General features: G+C 50.2%; 1 protein-coding gene across 1 annotated transcript; it reads left to right on the top strand.

The window, feature by feature from the left end:
- Nucleotides 1-263: 263 nt before the first annotated feature.
- Nucleotides 264-13,895, top strand: LOC142875574 (zinc finger protein 488-like). The gene is made up of 2 exons (XM_076010249.1): nt 264-3,140; nt 4,338-13,895. Exon 2 carries the CDS (start codon nt 4,485-4,487, stop codon nt 5,454-5,456), a length of 972 nt encoding a protein of 323 aa, XP_075866364.1. The 5' UTR covers nt 264-3,140; nt 4,338-4,484; the 3' UTR covers nt 5,457-13,895.
- Nucleotides 13,896-26,359: the final 12,464 nt, after the last annotated feature.

Genomic DNA, 26,359 nt, shown 5'->3' with positions numbered 1-26,359 from the left:
TACGTGGGCAAGGCCTGGCGGGCCATCCCTTGCACACCGCACTGGCCCCTTTATTCAATTAAGAAGGTAGCACATTATATATCCCTGAGACTCCAAGGATCTCAGGGACAAGGGTGCTCCTGTGACTGCAGAAGACTTTGTCTTCCCCAGCGTGGGGCTGCACTGCACGGGGCACTCTCTTTATACTTCTCCAGGCCCCTCATTGTGTTCCTGCCCTTTGGCCACAGAGGAAGGAGTGAGCATTGCCTGGGGGACTGCCGTGGCTGGGCATGGTTCCGTATAGACAGTATTGTACTGCTCAAATAGTTAATTTCCTGCCATGACCCATAGGCACTCAGGGGGCTTGTATGTCTCATGCCTGAAGCTCCCCAGCACATGCATGGAGATGAGATTCACATCCACATCCTTCCCACTCTTCACTGTGCCTTTCTGTGTCATTTTCCTCTTGGTTCTTGCTGAGGCACAGAGCGAGCTCCGGAGCTCTGTGCTGTGGGTGTGGCCTTGCCCTGCTTTCTCACACCAGCACTGACACCGCGTGGCAGGTACCTGATTCCAGAGCAGGTGGAGGCAGCCTTGGCCCCACCCTCCCGCCACCAAGGAGCCCTGGACACATGTGAGGTCTGACCCCCTTAGGGGCTGCCAGGGGAGTGTGCTCCTCTCGCCCGCAGGCCAAGGGCCGCCTCCCTGGGGAGGTCAGGGCCCTCCTGGCATCTTTGGTATTTTTCTTTATCTGGCCTGGTCTTTTATTTGCATGTGACCCTAACTTTATTTGCAAAGGTTTCTCATGCTTTTTCAGGAATTTTCATGAGCCCCAGAGGAATTGGGGGACAGTGATAGAGGTGGAAGGAGGTTTAGAGCTAGGTAGCTTTATGCACTTGCTGTTTTATCATTCTTTTTTCTGTTTTTCTTGACTCATGCTGCATGCCGGGCTCTGTTTTGCCCACACATAGAAAGCATAGGAGCCCTAAGCTTCCAGAAAAGACCTGGCCACATGTCACTGGAGACAGGCCGGGGCACAGCGGGGCAGGCTAGGGAGGGCAGGCAGGTCGATGTCCTTCCTCTGAGCATGGCCAGCTGAGTCCTTGGCCAGATGCCTGAGGATGTGCTCTGTCCTCCACCCTCCATCACCATTTCCTATCCTGCATCCAGTGTGGGCACAGCCAGGGGCTGCTGTCTCGGGACTGAGTCTAGGACTGACGCTCTCTTTGGGCCTCCTGCTCTGCATCCCGCACCAGTGGTCTCGTCCTAGGCCAGGCTGCACCAGTGTTTGATTTCCTGTCTCACCCTCCCCTCCAGCCATTTTTTAGCTACTTAGAATTCCCTCCATGTGAGAGCCACCAGTTTTATGTAGACTGGAGCCTGTATATAGTAGGTGCCTGTTCGTGTTATTGAATGAATGAATGAACAGAAAATGAAACACACTTTGCTCAAAGGCTGATGTGACCCGCGTGCTCAGGCATTTCCTCCCTTCTTCTAAAGCTCCCCCTTTGTCCCTGTGGCTCTGGGCATGCTTGTGCAGATGCCAGTCACAGCTGGGTGGAGGCCAGGTCTCTCCAGGCGGCGTGAGACAGACCCTGAACCTCCACAACAGTGCGCTCTGCAGCAGCAGGAGGGCCCCTGTTCTGTCTTGCAGGCCCTGGGCTCCTTGCAGCCTCCAGAGTAGGAGCCAGGACTTCTCTTTCCAAGGCAGAGTAGGGGAGGGACTACTGCAGAGTTACTTCCCAGAGCAGGCGGGGCAGCTCCCCCGGCTTGTGAAGACAGCGTCGCAGAGTTCCAGCCAGACCAAGCCAAGGAGGGCATTGCCCTGTTTTAAAGCAATCAACTGCTTAACAAAACAAAACATTAAAATAAGACCAGCATGGTGTTAAAATATTGGAAAATAGAAAGAGAAAACCATCATCCTAAATTCCATAATACTAACATCACCGTAGTGTATATAGTATATATACAGTTTACAGCATATGGTATATTATATACATGCTATTGTATAGTATAGGGTATATTATGGCATATATACATATGTATATTTTCTTATATATAGTTTTAGTATGTTTTGAATGTTTTTTGGTGGATAGAGCTTTTTTCTATAGCTTTTTTTTAAAAAAAAATTAATCAGAAAGAGGTTTATTACAGGATATTAGATAGTTTGTAGGATTTCCAGAAGGGACGGACAACCAAATCTGTATGCTCCACAGTCAGAAACAGAAAAGCCTTGGAGCAGTGCCTAGCCACACCCCAGAACTGTGCCAGTGGAAGGGAGAGCCCACCGTTGCCCCCAACCCTGTCTGTTTTACTGTTGATTTGTATCTAACACTTTGCTCAACACGACACTGTAAGCTTTCTTCCACACTGTTGCATAGTTTTTATAGCCATACTTTAAAAATGAATCATTTGTTTATAAAAACAATCAGGTCTTGCTTGGCTGGGCAGGAAGGCACAGGCCTGAGAAGTGGCCACCGTGGGCGGTCCCGGCCGGAGGGAGCCGGCACCCGCAGGCCTGCACTTGGCTGGCTCAGTGTCGCCCAGCGGCCACCCCACGGTGGTGCGCGTCCTCCTGCCACAGCCCCACCTTCCGTGAGCCCTGTCTGCCCTGCTGGGTCTCGGGTTCTGCTCGGACGCCGCGCTTGCTGGTGTGTGGCGCGCACGCATGTGCAGGTCCCTGTGCTCTGGCCTTGTCGTCACTGTTGCTATGCCACCTAGCACAGGCCCAGCGAGTCAGCCAGTGAAGAATATGACCTAGTAATCTTTATGTTTTTCCCCAGGGTATTCCTTTGGCTTATGTATTTTTTCATAGAATAGATGATACCAAATATATAATCTTTTTGTCCTTTTTCCTCCTCAACATTATATTGTAAGCATAGCACATGCCACTGTCCAAGGCTGCATAGTGTTTTGTGTTGGGTATGCATCATACTCTATTTGCCAGTTCTTGTAGTTAGGCATTTAGGCGTTTACTGTTTTTCTCCACCATAAACAATGTGGTGAACATCTTTGTTCTGTTCTCCCATCAGGCAGTTCTGACCCTCCTCAGGGCGGCCCATCCAGCACCTGAAGGAAGGGCACATTGAGAGCCCGAGCTCGCTGGGCTTCCCACCGGCACAGTGACCTTGGCACCCACAGACCAATCAGCTTTCTTCTCAGTGAGTTCAAATGGCGAACCGCTCTGCTACTTCCCCAAGGAAGAACCAGGCGGGTTCTCGTGGGGGCAGCACTAGAACCAGGGGGAGACGAAGGAACGGGAAGAGGCTGGAGACCCTGGGTTTGGCCTCGCCTTTCAATCTGTGTCACAGTTGGAAATCCAGGGGTGCCCCTCCACTGCAGGTGGCCACCTCCCTGCCACGCCTGCGTGTGAGCCTTTGGTGCCCAGGACAGCAGTGGTGGGCAGGAGGGAGTGCCGTCTGTGCCAGAGAGGATCTGGGGGTCCTCAGGGAGGAGGCTGTGCCTGAGCCCCACTGTGGAATGAGCCGGTGTTCACAGGTCCGAGGGGAGTGCAGCTGTCCGTGTGCACACTGAGGGCTGAGACAACACACGCGGGTGTCTTGGTAACCCTGGGAAGCTTGGCTGGGCAAATGCATAAGCCTGAGAAGTGGCCACTGCTGGGTGTCCCGGGCCACCAAGGGGGGGCCACTGCCTGATAGCAAGGGGCTGGGACGGCAGCAAGGGGCAGCGTGGGACATAAGGCTCTCACAGCAAGCCTGGCTTGGAGCAAGTGGAAGGAGACCACGTGGAAGCTGGTGGGGTGTGAAGCCATCAAAAGGGCTGCTTGCCTGCAAGGACACGGCAGCCTGAGGAGCAGAAGCTTGAAGCCAGAGCAAGGACAGAGAAGGGTACTGTGAGGAGCAGGGACTGTGACGTGCACAGTCCTCCAGTGCTGCGACCCCCTGGTGCTGTGGCCTCCTGGTGTCCTCCACACTCAGCGAGGACCACAGGGTGAGCACACGGCTTCCTCGCATTTGTGGCTGCGCACGGACAGACGATCCAGAAGGTCCTGCAGGGCCCTGGGGGCTGCGCGCTGTCCCCAGAGCAGGCTCTTCCCTTCCCTCCAGCCTCTCACTTTCTCAGCCGTTTCTGCCAGGGGATCCTGCGACCAGGGGCTGCTGCTCCCGGGTGTTTTCAACAGTGACCTCTGCCCCCAGGCCTGCCACTGGGGGTAGGCTCTGGAGTCCAGTGCTGTCCAAATGCCCCTCTCCTTGGAGGCAGTGTGGTCGGTGCTCCCATTCCACAGAGGCAAAGGAGGCCAGAGCATCAGGTAGCTTCTCAGATGCCAGCCTGAGGATGTGTTTGCCCGTGTGGCAGTGAATGCCTGTCTTACTGCTTGTCGCTTCCTCTCTCTGCAGGGCCCGTGGCCGAGTGTGTCTGGCCCAGCCATCCCGGCGAGCTCTCCCATCTCCTGGCTTCTCCCTTGGCCAAGCCCTGAGGAACCTCAGAGCCCTGAACACTGGTGGGGCTGGAGAGTCTCCCGTGGCCCGGGCCCACGGCCCAGCATGGCTGCTGAGAAGGGGGCCCCGCTGGGCCTGTCGGCTGCAGACAGATGGAAGCTCAGTGAACCTGAGCAGGGCCAGGGCCGCAAGCCGGTGCTGCTCCAGAAAACGAACCGCCTGGGCTGCGAGGCTGCTGTGGGCAGGGGGCTGCGGGATGCCGCCTGTGCTGCGCTGGCGCTGTCGGTGGCAGTGGGCACACCCAGCCTGGGCAAGCCGCTGCCCCAGAAGGCATGTGGGGAGCAAAGGCAGAGCGCCTTCACGGAGCTGCCGAGGCTCGAGGAGAGGCTGGCGGGCGGTCAGGCCCAGGAGAGGGGGCAGGATGACCCTGCAGACCAGCCTGGCCCCGCACAGCTGATCCAGGATGTCCCCAGGGACCCAGTTAGCAGCATAGTCTTGTCTGTGTGGCCCAGTAGAAGCCGAGGGGAGCAGAGAAGCGCCTTCAGCAAGCCAACCAAGCGAGCAGCAGAAAGGCCTGGGCCAACCCCTGTCTTCCCCGCAGGTGAATCTGCAGATGCCCTGGGTGAGCTGTCTGGACTCATCAACACTGCAGACACCTCTTGTTGGGGTCGACTTTCAACTCCCAAACTTTTGATCAGTGATTTCTGGAACTTGCAAATGTTGCCACAAAATGCTCCATTCTGCAGCGCTTTCCTGGGTGCCCCTAGGCTGTCACTGGACCACACGCAGGCCCAGGCACTGACACCCTTGTCTTCTTCCCCCACTTCATGGGCCCTCCTGCCACCCACCCTCACCTCCCTGGGTTTGTCCACCCAGAACTGGTGTGCAAAGTGCAACCTCTCCTTCCGCCTGACGTCCGACCTGGTCTTCCACATGCGGTCCCACCACAAAAAGGAGCCCACAGGGCCAGACCCGCATTCTAAGAAGCGGAGAGAAGAGGCCCTCACCTGCCCCGTGTGTCAAGAGCACTTCCGGGAGCGCCACCATCTCTCCCGGCACATGACTTCTCACAGTTAGCAGGTGACCGCGGAGCGACCATGGGGTACAGCATGCAGTATTGGCAGTGGGCAGGGGGTCTCCCTGGGCCTCCTTTTGAGGAGGCTGTCCCAGTCGTCTGCAGCGCTGGCTCCTTTGGTGTCCACAGATGAACAGCTCAGTCACAATTTGGAAGAGACGGGCAAGCCTGTGCAACGTGTGTTGAAGAAAACAGAGTCCTGGATTAAAGCGATGGGCTTTGCTCATCCAAGGCATAGTCCCCAGGAGTGGGGCCCGCTGTGGCGCACGGCATGGGCTTTGGAGGCAGACAAGCCTGGATTCTGGGCTGTTGCTCGTGCTGGCCATGACCTTGGACAGGGGTTTTCACCTGCTGTGAAACAGAGCTGGCAATGTCTGTGTCTTAGGGTTGGCGTCTGAGTTACATGGAAAGTGGCCAGCATGCTGCCTGGCAGGACGCAGTGCTGCGCGAGCGAGGTTTACGGCTATGTTCCTGGTCAGCCATCGCTAGTAACCAGCTCTCAGTGGCAGACAAGCATCTGTGTCTCGGTCACAGCCTGCAGTTGGCTGGGGTGGGCGGGGCTACAGGTTTGATTCCAGCCAGGCTGTTTCTCTGTCGAGGCTGCCAGGCTGCCCAGAGCAGGCTTCTTTGTGGCTCTGCCTAGAGCATAAGAGGGCAGGCCCCAAACACAAGCGCATCTCAGGCCTCTGCTTGAGTCATGGCGCTCACATCCTCTTGGCCGATGCAAGACAGGGCCGGGCCCAATGCTGAGGAGTGACAAAGCACAGGCTGCCCTCGGGGAGGCCGTGGCTGGAGTGCGTGGGTATTCCCTCTCTGGGAGGATGAGATGAGATGGGGAGTTCAACCCGCCATATTGCTTAGGTGAAAAGGGGGAGATAGAACACATCCCCACCTGCACGCACACCCGTTCGCTCCCGAGAATGGGGCATGTGCAGAAACAGGCTTCAAACACTGTGAGGATCAGGAAAGTTCTGGGTACCACCTATTGTCTACAGCGTTTCTGTCAGTAGCGATCACACATCCCCATGTGGGCCCTCGTCCCTGACAGTGCAAGGCACAGGCCACACCCTCTGACATGACACAGGCCCGTCTGTGGGAAAGTCCTTCCTGGGGAGCTTCTGAGCCAGTGCAGTTCGTCCACTGGTTTCTGCCTCACTTTCAGGACTTGCTGGTTTCCAGCCCTCTGGTGGGGTGTCCAGCACAGGGCTCAGGTCTGCAGCAGGGAAGGAGCCAGGGTGAACCAGTGGGGGGGTCTCAGCCAGCTGCTAGCCAGCCACCCCGAGATGGCACCACTTCCCGCACTGTCCTCTGTGCCCAGCCTGTTGAGGTGGCAGCATCTCCCACCTGGCTGTCCCTCTGCCACCCAGGCACCCATCCGTTGCTCATGTGCAGCCAGATCATCTTCTGAAAGTCTGAGTCCGGCGGAGCCTCAGCTGCCCTTCACACTACAACCCTCCCCCAGCAGGGCCTCTGGGAAGCTTCAAGAATGAGGCTCTGCCTAATGCTAGTAATTGCGGGACTCGTTTCCCAGCCCCTGTGTGCCAGGCAGTAGTGTAGGTGCTGGAAGAATACAGACAGTATGCTGTGTGTCCTGCAAGAGCCCTGGGAGACAAGTGCAGTTTCCTTTCTGTTCTACAGTGAGTCGTGATTGTGAGTGGTGCTGCAGCACCCCAGGCGCCCCTGATAGGCCATTCTCACTGGGGTTAGGTGGTATCTCATTGTGGTTTTGATTTGCATTTCTCTAATGATTAGAGATGTTGAACATTTTTTTATATGTTTGCAGGCCATTATTCTGTCTTCTTTGGAGAAGTTTCTATTCATTTCCATTGCCTATTTGTTGATGGGGTTGTTTGATTTTTTCTTGTTTATTCTTTTAAGTTCTAGATAGATTCTTGTTATTAGACATTTATCAGAAATGTAGAGAGCGAGTATTTTCTTCCACTCTGTGGGTTGTCTATTTGCTCTGATGATCGTTTCCTTGGCAGTGCAGAAACTTTTTAATTTGATCAGATCCTATTTGTTTATTTTTGATGTGGCGGTGATTGCCTTGGAGGTCTTCCTCTTAAATTCTTTGCCTAGACCAATATCTGATAGGGTTTTCCCAACATCTTCTTCTAGGATTCTTAAAGTTTCATGCCTTAGGTTTAGGTCTGTTATCCATCTTGGGTGAATTTTTGTGAGAGGTAGGGATCCTGATTCGCTCTTCTGCATGTCGCTAATCAGTTTCCCCAGCACCATTTATTGAAGAGAGAATCTTTTCCCCATAGTATATTTTTGTCTGCTTTATCAAAGATTAGGTTACCGTACACAGATGATTTCATCTCTGGAATCTCAGATCTATTCCAGATATCAATGCTTCTGTTCTTGTGCCAATGCCAAGCAGATTTAACTATTATTGCTTTATAGTACAGCTTGAAGTCAGGAAGACTGATGCCTCCCAGTTTGTTCTGTTTACTTAAGATTGCTTTGGCTATATGTGGTTTTCTCTGGTTCCATACAAAGTGAAGAATTATTTTTTCTAGATCTATAAAGAATTCTGGTGGTATTTTGATGGGGATTGGATTGATTCTGTAGATCACCTTAGGTAATATTGACATTTTAACAATATCGATTCTACCAATCCATGAACATGGTAGATTTTTCCATCTGTTTAAATCATCTGCAATTTCTTTTTTTAGTGTTTTGTAGTTCTCCTTGTATAAATCTTTTGTATCTCTCGTTAAGTATACTCCTAGGTATTTAATTTTCTTTGGGGCTATAGTAAAGGGTATTGCGTTTTTGATTTGAATTTCTGCTTGATGGTTCTTGGCATATGTGAATGCTTCTGATTTGTGTGTATTGATTTTATACCCTGAAACTTTACCGAATTTATTTATCAAATCTAGGAGTCTCTTGGATGAATCCATGGGGTTTTCTAGATATAATATCATATCATCGGCGAAGAGTGAGAGTTTGATTTCATCTGCTCTGACTTGGATGCCCTTAATACCCCTCTCTTGCCTGATTGCTATAGCTAGGACTTCAAACACTATGTTGAATAGGAGGGAAGAAAGTGGGCATCCTTGTCTAGTTCCAGTTCGAAGAGGGAATGATTTCAGCATTTCCACATTTATAATATTAGCAGTTGGTTTGTCATAAATGGATTTGATAAATTTAAGTTATGTGCTGTCTATGCCTATTTTGTTTTATCATAAAGGTATGATGGACTTTGTCAAATACTTTTTCTGCATCTATTGACAGAATCATATGGTCTTTATTCCTGATTTTATTTATAAAGTGAATTGCTTTTATAGACTTGCATTTGTTGAACTAGCCTTGCATCCCAGGAATAAATCCCACTTGGTCATGGTGAATTATTTTTTTGATGTGCTGCTGAATTCTATTTGCTAAAATCTTATTTAGGATTTTTGCATCTATATTCATAAGTGATATTGGTCTGTAATTTTCTTTTTTTTGTTGCATCCTTTCCTGGCTTTGGTATCAAGGTGATATTGGCTTCGTAGAATGAGTTAGGAAGAATATTATCCTTCTCAATGGTGTGGAATAGTTTCTGTAGTATAGGTATGAGTTCATCTTTGTATGTTTGGTAGAACTCTGAAGTGTAGCCATCTGGCCCGGGACTTTTCCATTTGGGGAGGTTTTTAATTACTGCTTCAATTTCTGAGCTTGTAATTGGTCTGTTTAAGAACTCAGTTACCTCCTGGGTGAACTTAGGGAGGTTGTATGAGTCCAGGAATCTGTCCATTTCATCTTCATTCTGTAGTTTTTGGGCATATAGATTTCTATAGTAGAAAAACATAATTTTTTGTATTTCTGTGGAGTCTGTTGTGATTTCTCCTTTTTCATTTCTTATTGAGTTTATTAGAGCCCTTTCCCTTTGAGTTCTTGTCAGCCTAGCCAGAGGGCCATCAATTTTGTTGATCTTTTTGAAAAATCAGCTTCTGGTTTTGTTGATCTTCCATATAATTCTCTCATTCTCCATTTCATTTAGTTGAGCTTTGATCTTAGATATCTCTTTTCTTCTGCTAGGATTGGAATTGGTTTGCTCTTCTTTTTCTAATTCCTTGAGTTTATTCATTAGGTTGTCATTGTCTAATCTTTCTGTTTTTTGGATGTGAGCATTTATTGCTATTAGTTTTCCTCTCAGATATGCTTTTTCTGTATCCCAGAGGTTTTGGTAAGATGTGGCTCCATTGTTGTTTTGTTCGAAGAAATTCTTGATTTCCCTCTGAATTTCTTCCTTGACCCAATAGTTATTCAACAGTGAATTGTTGAGTTTCCATGACTTAGTGATGTGGTGTGTATTTCTGTTAGAATTGAACTCTAATTTTATACCACTATGGTCAGAGAAGACACATGGTATTATTTTTATGTTTTTGAATTTTTTGAAATCTGCTTTGCAGCCTAGTATGTGATCAATTTTGGAGAAGGATCCATGGGCTGCTGAGAAGAACGTAAATTCAATTTTATTTGGGTGGAATATTTTGTATAGATCTGTCATACCTTTTTGGTCCAAAGCTTTGTTTAAGTCCCTTATTTCTTTACTTAATTTCTGTTTGGAGGATCTATCGAGTTCATTTAGTGGTGTGTTGAAGTCCCCTGCTACTATGGCAGTATTGTTTAAAGTGGTATTTAGCTCGGACAAGATTTCTTTATGTAATTGGGTGCTCCTGCATTGGGTGCATAAATAATAAGAATTGTTAGATCTTCTTGTTGGATCTTCCTTTTCACCATTATAAAGTGGCCATCTTTATCCTTTTTTTACTTTTGCTAATTTAAATCTAATGTTGTCTGCGAATAATATAGCTACCCCTGCTTTATTTTGACTTCCATTTGCCTGGATGATAGTTTTCCATCCTTTGATCTTCAGCCTGGAGGCATCTTTATGGTTTAGATGTGTTTCCTGTAGACAGCAAATACTGGGCTTGTGGAATTTTATCCACTCTGCCAGTTTGTGTCTCTTCAGAGGACAGTTTAAACCATTTACATTTATTCAGAGGATTGAAATTGGAGGAAAATTTCCGTTCATATTGATGGGTGAAGTCCTGTTGCTTTGTCTTAGACCTTGAGCCATCATGAAGGTCGAGGTCTAGACTTTAATTCTTTGAAGATTTTATTTTGAAGAGTGTCTATTGCCCTGTTCACTGTGGAAGGCAGGTCTGAGAATTTCCTGTAGGGCTGGTGTGGTCTTTGCATATTCCTTCAGTGGTTGCTTGTCTGAGAAGGATTTTATTTCCACCCTCATAGATGAAACTTAATTTTGCTGGATGAAGAATTCTAGGTTGGGATTTGTTCTGTTTTAGAAGATTAAGGATAGCCACCTACTCCTTCCTGGCTTGTAAGATTTCAGATGAGAAGTCTGCTGTTAGTCTGATAGGCTTTCCTTTGCAGGTTATTTGTTGTTTCGCCTTGGTGTATGGAGGATTGCTTCTTTCACATTTACTTTGGTCAGCTTAATAACCACATGACGAGGCGATTGCCTATTCACATTGTGTCTCCCAGGAGTTTTGTGTGCTTCTTGTATTTGGATATCCAGATTTCTGGCTAGGCCCGGCATATTTTCCTCCAGTATGCCATAAAATAAATTTTCCAACCCTTGTGAATGTTCGTCTTCCCCTTCTGAAATCCCAGTGAATCTGAGATTCGACTTTTTTTTACATAATCCCACGCTTCCTGTAAGCTTTGGTCTTGTCTCTTGTTTCTGTGTACTCTTTCTTCCTCTGATTTGTTTAGCATGTAGGTATAATCTTCAAGCTCTGAGATTCTTTCCTAACCATGATCTATCCTGTTTTTGAGGCTTTCCACTGTATTATGGAGTTCCTTGAATGTTTCTTTCATTACCAGAATTTCTGCTTGGTTTCTCTGAATTACATCTATATCTTTGGAGAATTTTTCATTCATTTCCTGGATTGTTCTTGTGGTTTCTCTATGTTAGGATTCTATTTTCTCTTCAATTCTGTTGAGCTTTCTAACAATCCATATTCGGAATTCTTCCTCTGTTTAATCATATCATGTAAGTTGATGTCAGTTGGTGGAGAATGAGTATTTTCTTTTGGAGGTGATTTTTCTCTCTGATCCTTCATGATTTCTGATGTCTTTCACTAGTTCTTCCTCATCTGGATACATTATTGAGGACCAGAGGTGCTGGAACTCGATTATGAGCTGTGTACTTGGGTTCCAAAGGAATGATCCTTGGAAGAGCTGGGGAGTATTTGTTCTGGTCCTGTATTGTCTAAGAGGAGTTTGGGCCTGTTGTGTTATCTTTGACCTGATGTCTTCACCTTCTGTCCACAGAGTTTAGTGGGTTTGGGTCCCTTGCTTAGACACCCAAGGGATCGTTCACTCTAGTGAGATGGAGACCAGTTTCCACCACTAGGTTGAAGTGGGAGGCACTGTGTTAAGCACTGAGTTTACTCTTTCTTTTGTTCTTTGTGGTTTGTGAGAAGGAGTCAGTTATCAATGTATCCCAAGATCTTTGTATTGCGCTCTAAGCCTCCAAATAGGATATAAAGGTATCTCAGTGTTAAGCGAATGTCTTGCCACTCCCAAGGGTTCCTCTAGTCCTCAGTAATAGCAGCCTCCTTCACTACTCTGCCTCTGCTCTCTGGGCACAGCTCACAAACAGCTGAATGCAGCAAGAAAGCACCCAGGTTCAAACTTGTGAGATAGCAGTCGAACAAAACACTGCTCTTCCCTTTCCACCCTTTTAAATTCAGCTTCCAAGGCCACCTGCTGGGTTAAGGCAGAGGGGAAGACTGAAATCACTAACAGGGCCGGCCTCTGCAGCGTTTCGAAGCTACGGGGTGGTGGTGGCACACTTTGGCGGCGTTGATGCCTCGGATCCCCTGTTCAAGGGAAGACTGGGTTGGGTTTGGTGGGCTGGCTTTAAACGACCACTGCACTCCCTAAATCCCCCACTCACAGAGACCCAGTGGTTTATTTGTGGGGAACTGCCCTCTGTCTACCCAGGGCCAGCCAAAGCTTCAACGGTATCCAAAGGCCAAGCCTCCTTTAAGGTAGAGTCCTCACTTCCTGGACCTGGAAGCATCCTGAGGTGGAATGTCCAATTAGGCACTCATTTCTGTGGCACAGGGAGACGCCTACTGAGTTCTGCACCTGCAGGTTCAGCTCCTGCACCTGCTTCAGCAGAGCGCTGGGAGCTCATAAAGTTGCCTTATCCAGAAGCCCTATCAGATCAGCTGGTTTGGGGTGGAGGGGACGCCTGAGCCTGCTTCCAGCACAGCCCTTCGCAGTGTTTTCAAGCTATGAAGCGGTACAGCAGAGCTGGGAAGCGGTTGCTGTGTTCGGACCCTCTCCCTCCCAATACTGCTTCAGCGGAGCGCTGGGAGCTCAACAAGTTGCCTTCTCCAGAAGCCCGATCAGTTCAGCCAGTTTAGGGTAGAGGGGGTGCCAGAAAAATGCTTCCAGCGCGGCACCCTGCAGGGTCTCCAAGCTACGGGGCAGCGCGGCGGTGCTAGGACGAGGCTGCAGGTTCGGACCCTACCCCTCCTGCTACTGCTTCAGTGGAGCTCTGGGAGTTCAAAGAGCTGTCTTCTCCAGAAGATCGAACAGTTCAGCTGGCCTAGGGTAGTGGGGATGCCTGAAAAATGCCTCCAGCAGGGCCGTCTGCGGGGTCTCCAATCCACGGGGTGGGGCAGTGGGGCTGGGAAGCCGCTGCTGGGCTCGGACCTTTTCCACACCCACTACTGCTTTAGCGGAGCACTGGGAGCTCAGAAAGATGCCTTCTCTAGAAGCGCAAACTTCAGCTGGTTTAGGGTAGTGGGGATGCCTGAAAAACGCCTCCAGTGCGGCCTTCCGCGGCGGCTCCAAGCCACGGTCCCCCGCCCGCCACTGCTTCAGCCGGGCGCTGCGGAGAGTTCAATATGCTGCCTGCCCCAGACTCCCTCCACACCGCTCCTCTGCCGCCTCCCACCACCTGCAGGCAAGTCCCTGCCTGTGTGGGAGTGGGTCGGTGGGGAAGGGGTGCCTCCTCCGGCCAGCCCGTGGGCGGCTGACACACGGGTGTGCTCCCTCCCCACTATATTTCCAACTCCCCAGGTTTTGTGGAAGAATTTCAGTTCACCTTTGGTTATTGTCCACGATTTCCATATCCTGGTGTCTCTTTGCAGTCTTGCGAAGCTGATCCAAAGTAGGTGCAGATGACTTGCGTGTGGTTGGCTGTACTCTGCACCTCTCACCCTGAGAGCTGAGAGCCAAGAGGTCAGTCCTATTCTGCCAGTTTTTCCACTTTCGATCAAATTATGTCTTAATAAATTATCTCCTAGTGGCAGCCATTTAATTAAGATTTATAAAAGTCCTCAACATATGTTAATGAAGCTAAGACATTCTGAATTCAGATCCATTTTAGTTCTCAATTTTAACCAAAATCGAATTTTCTGTTTTTACGTGGGAGAGAAGTAAAAAAAAAAAAAAAAAAAAACCATCACAAGGCTGGACTCCAACATTTCAACCTCTTGCCAATTCCTGAATCTTTAGGCCAAGGATCCTGAACTCAAATGACTATATAATTAGGCTAGTGAAAGTGAATGAAGGTGCACGGGGCCTGGGGGTGGGGGTGGGGGGTGTCTTGGCACCTGTAGCTCATATGTCCTGGGTGAAGGCTCTTCAGAGCCAGGCCAAACATGGGGCTTGAGAGAAGCCAGAAAGAAGGTCTTTGTATGAAATTAGTTGACAAGTGACTCAGTTGTTTTTAAAACACTGGTGGATGGCCAAAATAGCATGGATTCAGCAAGCATGCCAGTGGCGGCGGTGGTGACCATAGCTGGTGACTGCTGACTCTGTCATACTGCCAGCCTTTAAACAGGCAGGTGCTGGGCCTGGCACTCTGGCCTCACCCACCCATCCTCTTCTGGCAGGCACAGGGAGAACCCTCACTAGCGGTGACAGCAAGAGATGCCCCAGCCAGCCCCACACCCTGCATTCCCTTGAGAAGCAGGCGCCACCTGCAGGCAGCAGGCCCCCACTGCAGAGAAGGTTTTACATACCCTTCATTTGCGTAATTTTGGGTTTTTTTTTAAAGAAGTCATGTAGTAGGTCTAAAGATTTCGAAGCAAGATAAGAACCTCATAGAATAAATCTTTCATTTAAAACCTAAGTCTGTCCCGGCCCGCGGGACCTTCTGTTACTCGCGGGGGCGAGGGGGACCGTGCCTGAAAGAGATGAGCGAGAGAAAGAAACGAGACCAAGCAAATGGTTGTCAAGGTCTGCTTTACTTAGATTTTTAGTGGGTTTTATAAGCATACAAAAACAAGGAAGTCAAAACAAAAAATAGAGTGGTGACGATGAGGCTTGGGTCTGGGTTGATTAGCCCTAATCAGTGTCTTATCAGTATCCTGTTTTTGACTGATTACTCATCTCCAACCGGAACATTTGCAGTCAACACATCCTGGAGCATTCCGTGGTCAGCATGTCATGGACTGCGTTCTTCTCGGAGCTATAGCTGGAATTTTCCAGGGCGAAGTTCGTGCGTAGGACAAGTCATAGGGGAGTTGAGGGTCTTTGAGGGTCCTTGCCTCTAACATCTCCCCCTCTCCTTATTAATATGAGGGAGGTTTATATAAGTTGGTGGAGAGCCTGTCTTAGGCTACGTGATGGGCTTCCGCGACCAGCACCCCAAACATAAGATCTGGCGATTAATGTGAAGGTGAGGCCTCTGTCTTAGGCTATGTAGGTGGCATCCAGCTGCGGCACTTCTGATTATGAAGTGTGCCCCCGGGCATGGACCTACAATATTCCCGTCATGGAGTTACCTCACTGCTGGTGGGGTGTGCACCTGGTACGCGGCATCGCGATGATCCCGTCATGGGCGTCTCCACAGCCTTTGGAACCAACTGCGTTCCATGTCTGAGGCAAGGTCTGAGAAATTTAGACCCTCTGTGGCTGAATGGGGAGACTCTTCATGGAGGTCTTCTCTGGAGCCTCTTTGTTCTAGCCGTTGGTGAAACACGGAGACAGATTTTTGTGTGGCTGCGTCTACCTGTGACTGCCATGTATAGTTGTAGATCTGATGGATGTTGGTTGCGATGGTGCTCTTGGTCACGACTAGAATCAGGCATAGGAGAGGCAGCACCTTTTTTCGGGGAGTCATTGTATTTCTGGAGGAGAACAGAATTAAGAATTCTTCTCAGGGGATTCCCTGGGTGGGTTATATAACTTAATCGCTCTCTCTGGTAGCCATCTGGCGTTTCCTGCCTGGGTATCATAGATGTAGGCATGTCCTTTTCCCCATATGAGGACAGGGTCAGGCCCCAGCCATTTGCCTGTAAGCGGCTCTTTCCATAAGGCCTGTGCATAAGTATCTGTGGTGGATGGGTGCCAAAGGTGGTCGGCAGCTGTTTTACCGGCAGTGTCAAAGCTGAGAAAGTTTAAAATGAACAGGGCATGATTAAGCAGGGTTTTGGAATTACCTGTTAAAGGGTACAAAATTCCTCCTCCCGATTGTAGTTTGGAGAGCATATTTTTTAACGTCTGATGAGCTCTCTACAATACCTTGGCCCTGAGGGTTGTATGGAATGCCTGTAATATGCTTAATGCCTAACTGAGCACAAAAACTTTTGAAATTGGAGCTGATATACCCCGGGCCATTGTCAGTCTTAATAACTTTAGGCTGAGGGAGGGAGGTGAGACAGGCTATAACATGGCTGATAACGTGGCGGGTGGCCTCGCCTGTTTGTAGGGAAGCAAAGATAAATCCACTGCAAGTATCTATAGAGACATGTATATATTTAAGCTTTCCGAAAGGGGGGTAATGAGTGACATCCATCTGCCAGAGCTCCCCAGGGATCAGGCCGCGAGGGTTGACTCCTAGGTGTGGCTCAGGGAGAAGGGTAAAACAAGCCCTGCATTGGCGGACGATTTCTCTGGCCTGTTCTCTAGTAATGGAGAATTTAAGCCTGAGGATATGGGCGTTGAGATGGTGTAAATTATGAGCCTGGCGTGCAGTGATATTGTGAACAGCACCTGCAACGCGAGTCGCCTGATCAACAAGATTATTTCCAGCTACTAGAGGCCCAGGAAGGCCAGTGTGGGCACGAATATGGCCTATAAGAAAGGGCGCAGAATGGGAGTGAATGAGTCCTTGTAGTTGCTGGAACATTTGAGTAGTATTATTGAAGGGCCGAATATGAGGCACAGTTTCTAAAGTGGCGACAGCATGAGCAACATAAGAACTATCAGTATACAAGTTAAATGGTGACTGATCTACGTATTTGAAGACTGCGACTAAGGCTGCTAACTCAACCAGTTGAGCAGAGGAGAATCTGGTGGGAAAACTGCGGACCTGGCCATTAATGCTATAGGCCGCGGTGCCTGAGGAGGAGCCGTCGGTAAAGACTAAGACGGCTCCTGGAATGGGGGAGACTCTTGTTTTTTTGGGAAATATTACAGGTGTCCGATAGAGGAACTGAATTAGTTTATCAGGGGGGTAATGATTATCTAGTTTGCCCTGGAAAGACGTACAGTTAACTGCCCAGTCATCATCATTCTGTATTAGCCACCGAATTTGGGAAGCATTGTAAGGGAGTATTATGATATCTGGATCTTTTCCAAAGAGTTTAAGGGAGTTTTCTCGCCCTAATCGAATAATCTTAGCTACTAAGTAAGGGTAGGTGGGAAGGACTTTAGGGGAGGAAGCCGATAGGTGAACCCAGAAAAGAGGCTTGCCCTGCCAAAAGAGTCCCGTGGGCGAAAAGGGGGTGGGGAGGACAATGAAGTACAACGGGGAATCGGGGGAGAAGTAGCCAATGGCCTGGGCATTTATGGCCTGCTCGACTAAATCGAGTGCTTGCTGCCCTTCTTTAGTTAGGGAGCGGGGAGAGGTTGGGTCAGTATTTCCCTGCAGGATGTCAAATAGGGGTTTTAACTGTCCTGTGGTGAGTTTTAAATATGGGCGAAGCCAATTAATGTCGCCTAGAAGACGCTGAAAATCATTAAGGCATTGAAGAGAATCTTTTCTGATCTGTACTTTTTGGGAGAGGACCTTGTTGGGGAATAATTCAAAACCTAGGAACAGGTGAGGAGGGCAGACCTGAATCTTTTCGGGGGACAGGCGGAGGCCTCGAGCTTGTAAGGCCGAGACAACCTGCATAGTAACTTGATGTAAGGTTGCCTCGTTGGCTCCGGCTAAAAGAATGTCATCCATATAATGAATTATATATAGTTGAGGATGTTGAATTCTAAAAGAATCAATTGTCTGAGCTACATATTTTTGGCAAAGGGTAGGGCTGTTGGCCATGCCTTGAGGCAATACTCGCCACTGGAAACGCGGGGAGGGTCCTATACAGTTTACTACCGGAAGACTGAAGGCGAAGCGCTTACAGTCATCTGGGTGCAATGGTATGGAGAAAAAGCAGTCTTTCAGGTCAATGACTATCTTATAGTAGCCTCTGGGGATAGCTACGGGAGAAGGCAAACCAGGCTGGAGTGCCCCCATGGGAACCATTGTTTGATTAACAGCCCGCAAGTCTTGTAGTAGCTGCCACTTGCCAGTCCTTTTTTGAATGACAAAAATGGGGGTGTTCCATGGTGAAGTAGAGGGCTTTATGTGTCCGGCAGCTAATTGTTCCTGCACCAACGCTGTAGCTGCAGCTAGCTTGTTAGATGGGAGGGTCCACTGATCGATCCAGACAGGTGAGTCACTTTTCCAAGTGATTTTATCTGCCTGAAGTGCAGGGGGATCAATGGCCCTTACAAAAAATGTTCTTTGAACCCTAGTCCTGATCTGTCTGACTTAGGGAGGATGGTTAAGGGTGCTCTTAGTCCCTGACCCTCTTTGCCTAAACCCTGTCCTGGGAGGAATCCTTGTTTAAGCATTTGGCTGGCTACAACTTCATTGGGGCTGCACATAATGACATTCATTTGTGCAAGAATATCATGCCCCCATAAGTTAACAGGCAGGTTTGGGACTACAAAGGGTTGAGTGGTGCCTTTGTTTCCCTCAGGGTCTTCCCATGTTAAAATTTTTGAGCTCTGAAGAGTATTATTAGACTGTCCTATACCTTGTAAGTGCATAAGGGAAGGCTGCAGTGGCCATGATTGGGGCCAGGCGTTCTGGGCAATAACTGTGGAATCGGCGCCAGAATCAAGAAGGCCTTCAAAAAGTTTACCATCTAACTTTAACCGCAGGGTGGGTCGTTTTTTGGTGATAGCTTGGACCCAATAAAGATCAGAAGAGCCAGGGCAGGAAGCACCTCGGTTAGAGGCGATGGCTGGGAAGGATGTATTAAGGGGCAAGGGCAATGCCTGAGCTAAGTGCTGTCCCTTAGAGACACACACAAGGCCGGTGAGCGCACTGGCTAAGATGCTAATCTCCCCGGTAAAGTCACTATCTACTATGGAGGGGTGGACTATGAGCCCTGCAAGGGTGGAGGAGGCTCGGCCCAGATAAAAAAGAACATGTTAGCCGGTGGGGGTCCAAATGAGCCAGTAGGCAAAATTTGGACACCATCTTCAGGTCTTAATATTGTGTCGGAGGAGGCACACAAGTCCACTCCTGCGCTCCCTGTGGTCGCTCGGAGGAGTCTAGGGGCTGGGGATCCTCTTGTCGGCTGTTCCCCGAGGTCGACTGAAGTTGAATAAGACAAGGGGCCCGGGGCTGGCCCCTCAGGCCGTTTCCCGAAAGGGGTGGCAAGGGATTTCCAAGGGCATCGGTCTTAGAACGGCACTCACTAGCCCAATGGTATACCCTCTTGCAGCGAGGACAGAGGGAGGGGGGCCGAGTTGGTCCTGGTGGTCCTGGTTGCCTGGTGGTCCACTGAGGTTAGGGGCAGCAGAGGAGGTGGCTAAGGGGCATTGCTTCGCAAAGTGTCCTGGCTGACCACACTTAAAACAGCCTTTTTGTTCCGCAGTGCCTTGAATGGCAGCCCCGACCGCAAGCTGCACAGCCTGCGACACCTTATGGGCGAAGGGGTCAGCATCATTACACATTCTAATCATGTCATTAAGGTCTTTATTTTTAAGTTTGCCCCTGAGGATGGCCCTGCAAGCACTGTTAGCATTTTCATAGGCCAATTGTTTAATAAGCCTATTATTCTCATCCTCGTGCCCGAGGGTTCGTTCAGCAGACTCTAAAAGCCTGCCCACAAATTCACTAAAGCCCTCCTGAGCTCCCTGGGTAATTTTTGTCAGGGGAGTGAGAACAGATCCCGTAGAGGGAAGTGTTCGCCAGGCACCGAAGGTGGCTGTGGCGGTCTGAGACAAAAGCCCGATTGGGAGTCCCCTTTGGCGCTGTTCAGTGGCAAATTTCCCTTGTCCGCTAAGTTTTTCAAGGGTCCAAGAGGCAGAATTGGGGTTTTTTAAATTATTAGTAGCCGTAGTTTGACAGCGGTCGAGAAAATCGGCTTTCCACAAGAGGAACTGTCCGCGTGAAAGGACTGCCTGAACCAGCCTGGTCCATTCTCCGGGGAGCAAGTAGCCGCCTCCCGAGGCTGCCTCTAGGAGGGAGTAGGTAAAGGGTGCATTGGGCCCATACGTCCTAACAGCAGAATAATTCTTTTAAAGTCTTAAGTTTTAGTCTGCGGAACTCAGTAGGCTCTGCGGTGGGCCCCGGGACTGCCTCCTCTCGGGGGTCATCACTATCACTTTCCCTTTCTCTCCCTTCCGTATCCTCATTATCTGAATCTTGGGGCGGGGACTGGCTCGAAGAAGGGGCGGCAAGGTCTCCTTGCCTATTAGACCTGGTAACTACCGGGAATGCTAGGGCTTTATGGGAGGATTTTAAGGATTTCTTATGTAAGGTGACGTGAGACTGGGCGGTCTCATGACGTGGGTGGCTAATGAAAACCGAATCTTTAAGCGTATCTTGGAGGGAGGACAAGTCTTTGGAAAGCTGGGCAAACTCTTTTTGAAGTTGTAAAACATCCTTTAATTGCGTAACCCTTTCACTTAAGTCTTCTTTGGTACGCAAAAGTAAGGGCATTGTAAGGGGAGGCATTAACGAAGGTGCGTAAATCTGGGGCGTGTAAGGAGGCGGCCATTTGGGATCGTAATATTGGACAGCTTCCTCTCCGAGGGTAGCCTCTTCGGCGGGGTCGAGGGACTCTCGGCGGGATTGTTTTTTGAATACCGGGTAATTAAATGCATGAGGAGCCGTAAACTCGGGTAAGGGAGGGTAGAGGGCCTTGGTGTCTGGCCTACTAACCGAGGGCTCGTCTTTAGATGTCTGGAGCTCAACCGATGGGTCTGGAGGGGGCATATTAATACAAACTGAGGGGCAAGGGGAAGGGCATGTTGATCTTTTAGGATTATCAGTGGGGACTGACCCTTCGGCCGCTTCTAAAGACGTTTTTGAAGCGGACCGCGACACGGGTCGGAGGCAGAATTCTGCTACTGAGAGCAGCTGCTTTTTATTGGGGTCTGAATCTGCCCCTTCAACAATATCTCTGATTAGTCCCCAGTACGAAAAAACAGATCCAGGGACGGCATCTGGGCCTTGATTTAGAAGTAAATCGTTTAAATCTGTACCTACTTTTTGCCATTTGTGTGGGTGAATCTCAGGTCCACCAATAATAAACCAAGGACAAGCACGATCAATGAACACAAAAAACTTTACTAAGTCCTTTTTCTTAACTCTAATTCCTCTCTCTCTGAGTGAGGCCTTGAGATCCTTAATAAAAACGGCCTCCTTAGACAATGAATGGCCCATCTCAATGGGGTGACAATGTAAAAATTTACTCACCAGACCGTCGACTCTGTGAGCGGCAGAACGAGGGTCTCTGTAGGGTTTCCTTCGGCCGAAGAGCGCTCCGTGGCGTCACCCGACAAAGGTCCGTACCTCGTGCCCCACGTTGGGCGCCACTTGTCCCGGCCCGCGGGACCTTCTGTTACTCGCGGGGGCGAGGGGGACCGTGCCTGAAAGAGATGAGCGAGAGAAAGAAACGAGACCAAGCAAATGGTTGTCAAGGTCTGCTTTACTTAGATTTTTAGTGGGTTTTATAAGCATACAAAAACAAGGAAGTCAAAACAAAAAATAGAGTGGTGACGATGAGGCTTGGGTCTGGGTTGATTAGCCCTAATCAGTGTCTTATCAGTATCCTGTTTTTGACTGATTACTCATCTCCAACCGGAACATTTGCAGTCAACACATCCTGGAGCATTCCGTGGTCAGCACGTCATGGACTGCGTTCTTCTCGGAGCTATAGCTGGAATTTTCCAGGGCGAAGTTCGTGCGTAGGACAAGTCATAGGGGAGTTGAGGGTCTTTGAGGGTCCTTGCCTCTAACATAAGTCATTCTCCAACATGTTTTGGGTTGTGACACTTCCTAGGAGAGAAGAATTTTTGGAAACCAATTTTCAATGGGATTGGGGAGTTGCTTCCTGCAGGGAGAGAACCCCCTTCTTCCCATCTGTCTTGTGTTTTCCTGGGGCAGGAGGCAGGGGCCCCTGAGTCTTATCTCCTTGCTATTCTAAGCCTCTTGGATTAGGAGGCTATTTTCAGCTCTGGCCGCCCTGGCCAGCAAAGCAGAGAGGCGGGCGCTGGGCCAGGTGGCAGCTGTCAATAAGTCCCATGGGCACCAGGGGCAGGAGGTGGGTGCTCTCGGCAGTGGGTTTCCTGGCCCAGGGGTGTGATGGGGCTGGATTGCTTTTCTTTCTGAGTCCTGTCCTCACCCTGGATGACAGCTGTAGGAGTAGACAGGGCCTCCCTGACGAGAGGCCTTGCCCGTTGACTGTGTGGGGTGGGTGCAGGGACGCAAGAGGAGGACAGTGAGCAAGATGAAGAGACAGGCTTCTCCCCTTCAGTGTTCCAGCCAGGCCAGAAAGCAGGGATCTGTGGGGTCTCCCAGGCATCCCCTTCACAGTCCTTTTAAATGGAGCATATTGCTGCAGTAGTCCCTGGCCCCTATGCCCAGGGCATTGTGGGCCAAGTCTCCAGCAAGGACTTGAAGGTGAAGGTCACCTTTCCTTCTCCTTACAGAGCCTGGCAGAGGCATGCCTTGTTGCTGGCCAAGAGCACCTTGGACATGGACCCCCAGTACCCAGAGCTGTTAGGGACCGACCTTCCACAGCTCCACCGGACAGAAAAGCAGAGACATCGAGGATGTAATTACATAAGAGGAGGTTTATTTTCTGGCTAGCCAGGGTCCAAGCCCTAGAGCACCAACACAGTGGCCACTCTTGCAGGCAAGGACCCCGACTGGAGTTGCAGCGTGCCTTTTATCCCTATGGTGCATACGCTATGCAATGGCTGATCACGCGTGGTCATGCATTGACCTTTAACATGATTGGTTGGCTGGCAGCCCCACTATACAGGGGTCCGAACAATGCAAAGTTGGCGCAATCAAGCAAGCAAGCAACGGTTTCCATGGCAAGCAAGCAACAGTTTCCAGAAGCCGGATGTTAGTTCCGGCTTCACTGGGGTGTGGGCCTTGCAGGTGTGCAATGTCTCGACCCCGGCTTTACTGGGGTGTGGGCCTTGCAGGTATGCAATGTCTCGACCCCTCACAGAGCCACTGCCTTCCACCCTGCACCCTCTATGTGCCAGTAGTCCCTGGTCAGGGAGCAGCTGCGCCCTCGAGTGGACTGTGCCTGCTCCCTGCCCCTGCTGCTCCACTCTGGTCCTCTCTGGAGCACCTCACTCTGCTTCCACCACTTGCCCTGTGGCTGGCCTGGCATCCTTAGGTTCTGTCCCTGGGGAGTGCACAGAAAGGCAGAAGATGGGCCCAGCACAGCCTGTGTTCCTTTCTCCACCCAACCACCTCATAGTTTGGCTGCTCAGAGTGTGGCCTGGGCTGGGATGGAGAAGCAGGGAAGCCCCTAGGCCTGTCTTGCCCCAAGCAGGTAGCTTTCTCTGTGGCCTTTGTAATCCATGTGTCACACACATTGTCACAACAGGGTTGAGCTGGACTCCTGGGGGCACTCCAGCACCCTGGGATGCCATGTCGAAAGAGCCACTCCCAGCCTGCCCTGCTTGGTCCTATGTGACTACCTGGCCATCATGGTAGGCAGAGAAGGGAGAACCTGAGTGTCAGCACGGACGAGTGGTTGTGCACAAGACTGAGGTCCCCACCCCCTGGGCGTGGACCGTGGCTGTTAGTAAGTAGGCCACACAGCAGGAGGTGAGCAGCGGGGCGAGCTAGTGAAGCTTCATCTGTATTGACAGCCACTCCCCACCCATCACTGGCATCACTGCCCGAGCTCCGCCTCCTGTCAGATCAGTGGCGGCATTAGATTCTCACAGGAGTGTGAACTCTACCGTCAACTGTGCAGGCGAGGGATCTAGGTTGTGCTCCTTATGAAAATCTGATGCCTGATGACCCAAGGTGGAGCTGAGGTGGTGGTGCAAGCACTGGGGGGCGGGGGGCAGCTGCAAATACAGACTGTCATTAGCAGAGAGGTCTGACTGCACAGAGACCATAATAAGCCAATTGCTTGCAGACACATATCAAAACCCTATCAGGGAGAGGCAAATGACAATGTCATATTAGAAATAAAGTGCACAATAAATATAATGTGCTTGAATCATCCCAAAACCATCACCCCTACCCCCCACAACCATCCGTGTAAAAATTGTCTTCCATGAAACCCATCCCTGGCGCCAAAATGGTTGGGGACAGCTGGTGCAAGATGGTGAGCTGGGGGCAGGAGCGGGCCAGGGGCAGGCAGGGTGGGGCAGGGCGGGGCAGGAGCAGGCCAGGGGCAGGCAGGGTGGGGCAGGGCAGGAGCAGGTAGGGTGGGGCAGGGTGGGGCAGGAGCAGGCCAGGGGTGGGCAGGGCGGGGCAGGGCAGGGCAGGGCGGGGCTGGGTGGAGGTGTTGAGCTCAGACCAGGGCACAGAGAGTTTAAGGGGCCTGGGCCCGTCTGAGCAGAGGCAGCTAGGCAGCTGTTGGCCCTCTGGGTCTGCCACCAGAAGAGAGGTCTGGTGGGATTTTGTTTTCCTTTTCCTTTTTCTTCAGTCTTCTGTCTGCAAGCAGGTGAAGTGTAAGAAGCCTTGCGTTCAGGAAGGCCATCCTTTTTACTTTGCTGCACAGGACTTTAGCTTCTCTCCACCTCAGCTCCTCCATTTGGACCAGGCCCAAGGCCTATGCAGAATGTGGTGGAAATAGGTCGGGTTACTGAGCTTGTCTGAGTCTCAGCTGGTTCCTGTGTCTGGGTGACAGAGGCTGGCGATGCGTCCGGAAGTGCAGGAGCGAGAACTTCCCTATTTAAGACCCGTGGGACCTTTGCTGCCTGCTGACCCCACAGCACCTGACAGCACACCTTAAGCAAGTCAGCTGTCGATAAAGGCCAGTGGTGCCGATCAGGGAAATCCAAATGATGAGAAAGGAAAAGCTACGAAAAAATAGATCTCATCATCACTAGTGATTATTAAGTTATGGTTCATGGCTCAATTATATAATTCATTTTATCTAATTTATTTTATATTTTGGATGACTGCTGCATTTGAAAATGATACATGCTTATTATGAGGATTTAAGAAAAAGAGCAAAGCATAAAGAAGAAAAATAAAAATATCACCCCAAATTTTATCACCTACTGTTAAAATATAGGTGATGATCAGATAGCCATAAATATCTGAAAAAGAGGGGGAGACAGAGGAATATGAGCATTGTAGGGTTAAAAAAGTTGAGCTCACATTATATATACTACTACTAAAATTCAATTGTTACACTTAATCTTGTCTGACTATAGCAGAAGAAAAAGGAAGTGGAGTGAAATGTTGCCTTCAGCCCGGCAGCGTTTAGACAAGGCTGGCTCAAGGGTTGTCCTCACAGAAATCCTCCAAGTATTGGTGGGTGGCTCTGTGGTTTGCCCAGATTGCATAGCTCTCTGGGGGCTGGGGAGGGGACTGGAAGAAGTCGCCTTTGGGAGGCTCAGCTGGGCCAGCTCAAATGGAGCTTGGAGCCTGGGCAGCTGCAGCCTGAGCTCACCAGGTGCCCAGGCTGGACAATGCCGGTGCTCAGTCCTCAGCAAGTGGGCAGAGCCCTGGCTCCCCAAGCATGGCTGCGACTGCGACTGCCGCAGGGCTTTCCTCCCGCTCCCGCCTCACCCCCACCAGGACTTTGGGCAGGGCCTTAGAGCTTGCTTCCTTTTCAGTCCCTGGTCCCTCAGGCAGAGCAGGGCTGTATGGCTGCCAGGGCACCAGTAGGGGCCTGTTCCCCAGGTTAGCCTTGGGCTCCCTCAGTTCAAGCGTCTGAGAGCCACCCTCGGGGGCAGTGCAGACTCCCTTCTGTGCCTCCTGACATTGGTGTGCGGTCACTGAGCATGCACCACCTGAGCCAGGTGCCCTGCTACGGGTCAGTCAGTAGGGAGGGGAGGATGAGCGAGGCAGCTCCTGTCCCTGAGGGCTGCACAGCATGGCAGTAGAGAAATGGTCACAGGGCAGTGTGCTGGGGTAGTGGGACCTCTGCCCTACATGGCAGCCACGAGCTGCAGGTGGCCACCGAGCCCTGGCACGGTCTGGAAATGTGTTGTAAGCACAAACTGCATACCACATTTCAAAGACTTGCTACAAACACATCTCATCCATAATAATTTTTATTTTGAATACACGTTCATAGTACCATGGATAGGAATAGGTTAAATAAGTTGTGCTATTAGAATATACTATTGAAATTCATTTCACATGTTTCTTTATGCTTTTTAAAAATATGGCTTCTAGAAAATTTTAAGAGACGCGTGTGCCTTGCATCTGCGGCTCACGTGATTCTATTGGGCGGAGCTGCTCAAGGTGGCAGCGGGAGGCTCAGGGGTTGGTGGTTAGAGAACATGGACAGGAACAGGTCTGGACTTCACTATGGGGGGTGTCTTTGAAGGGGGTGAGCTCTCTGCCTCTGGGTGTTCAAACAGAAAGGATCTGTGCAGTGGTATGGAGCCCAGAGCCCTGACCTCCGAGGGTGCCTCCAACTCCAAGCCTACCCAGAGCTTGGCAGGCACCCCGCTGCCCCCATGAGCC

Source organism: Microcebus murinus, chromosome 14 (assembly GCF_040939455.1).
Source record: "Microcebus murinus isolate Inina chromosome 14, M.murinus_Inina_mat1.0, whole genome shotgun sequence".
In the NCBI taxonomy this organism is placed as follows: Eukaryota; Metazoa; Chordata; class Mammalia; order Primates; family Cheirogaleidae; genus Microcebus; species Microcebus murinus.
The sequence above is the reverse complement of the archived record's forward strand: the minus strand, read 5'-3'. Positions and strand labels throughout refer to the sequence as shown.

What these genes read in the sequence shown, in the direction of transcription:
- LOC142875574 (XM_076010249.1), top strand. Translation starts at nt 4,485, where the DNA reads ATGGCTGCTGAGAAGGGGGCCCCGCTGGGCCTGTCGGCTGCAGACAGA.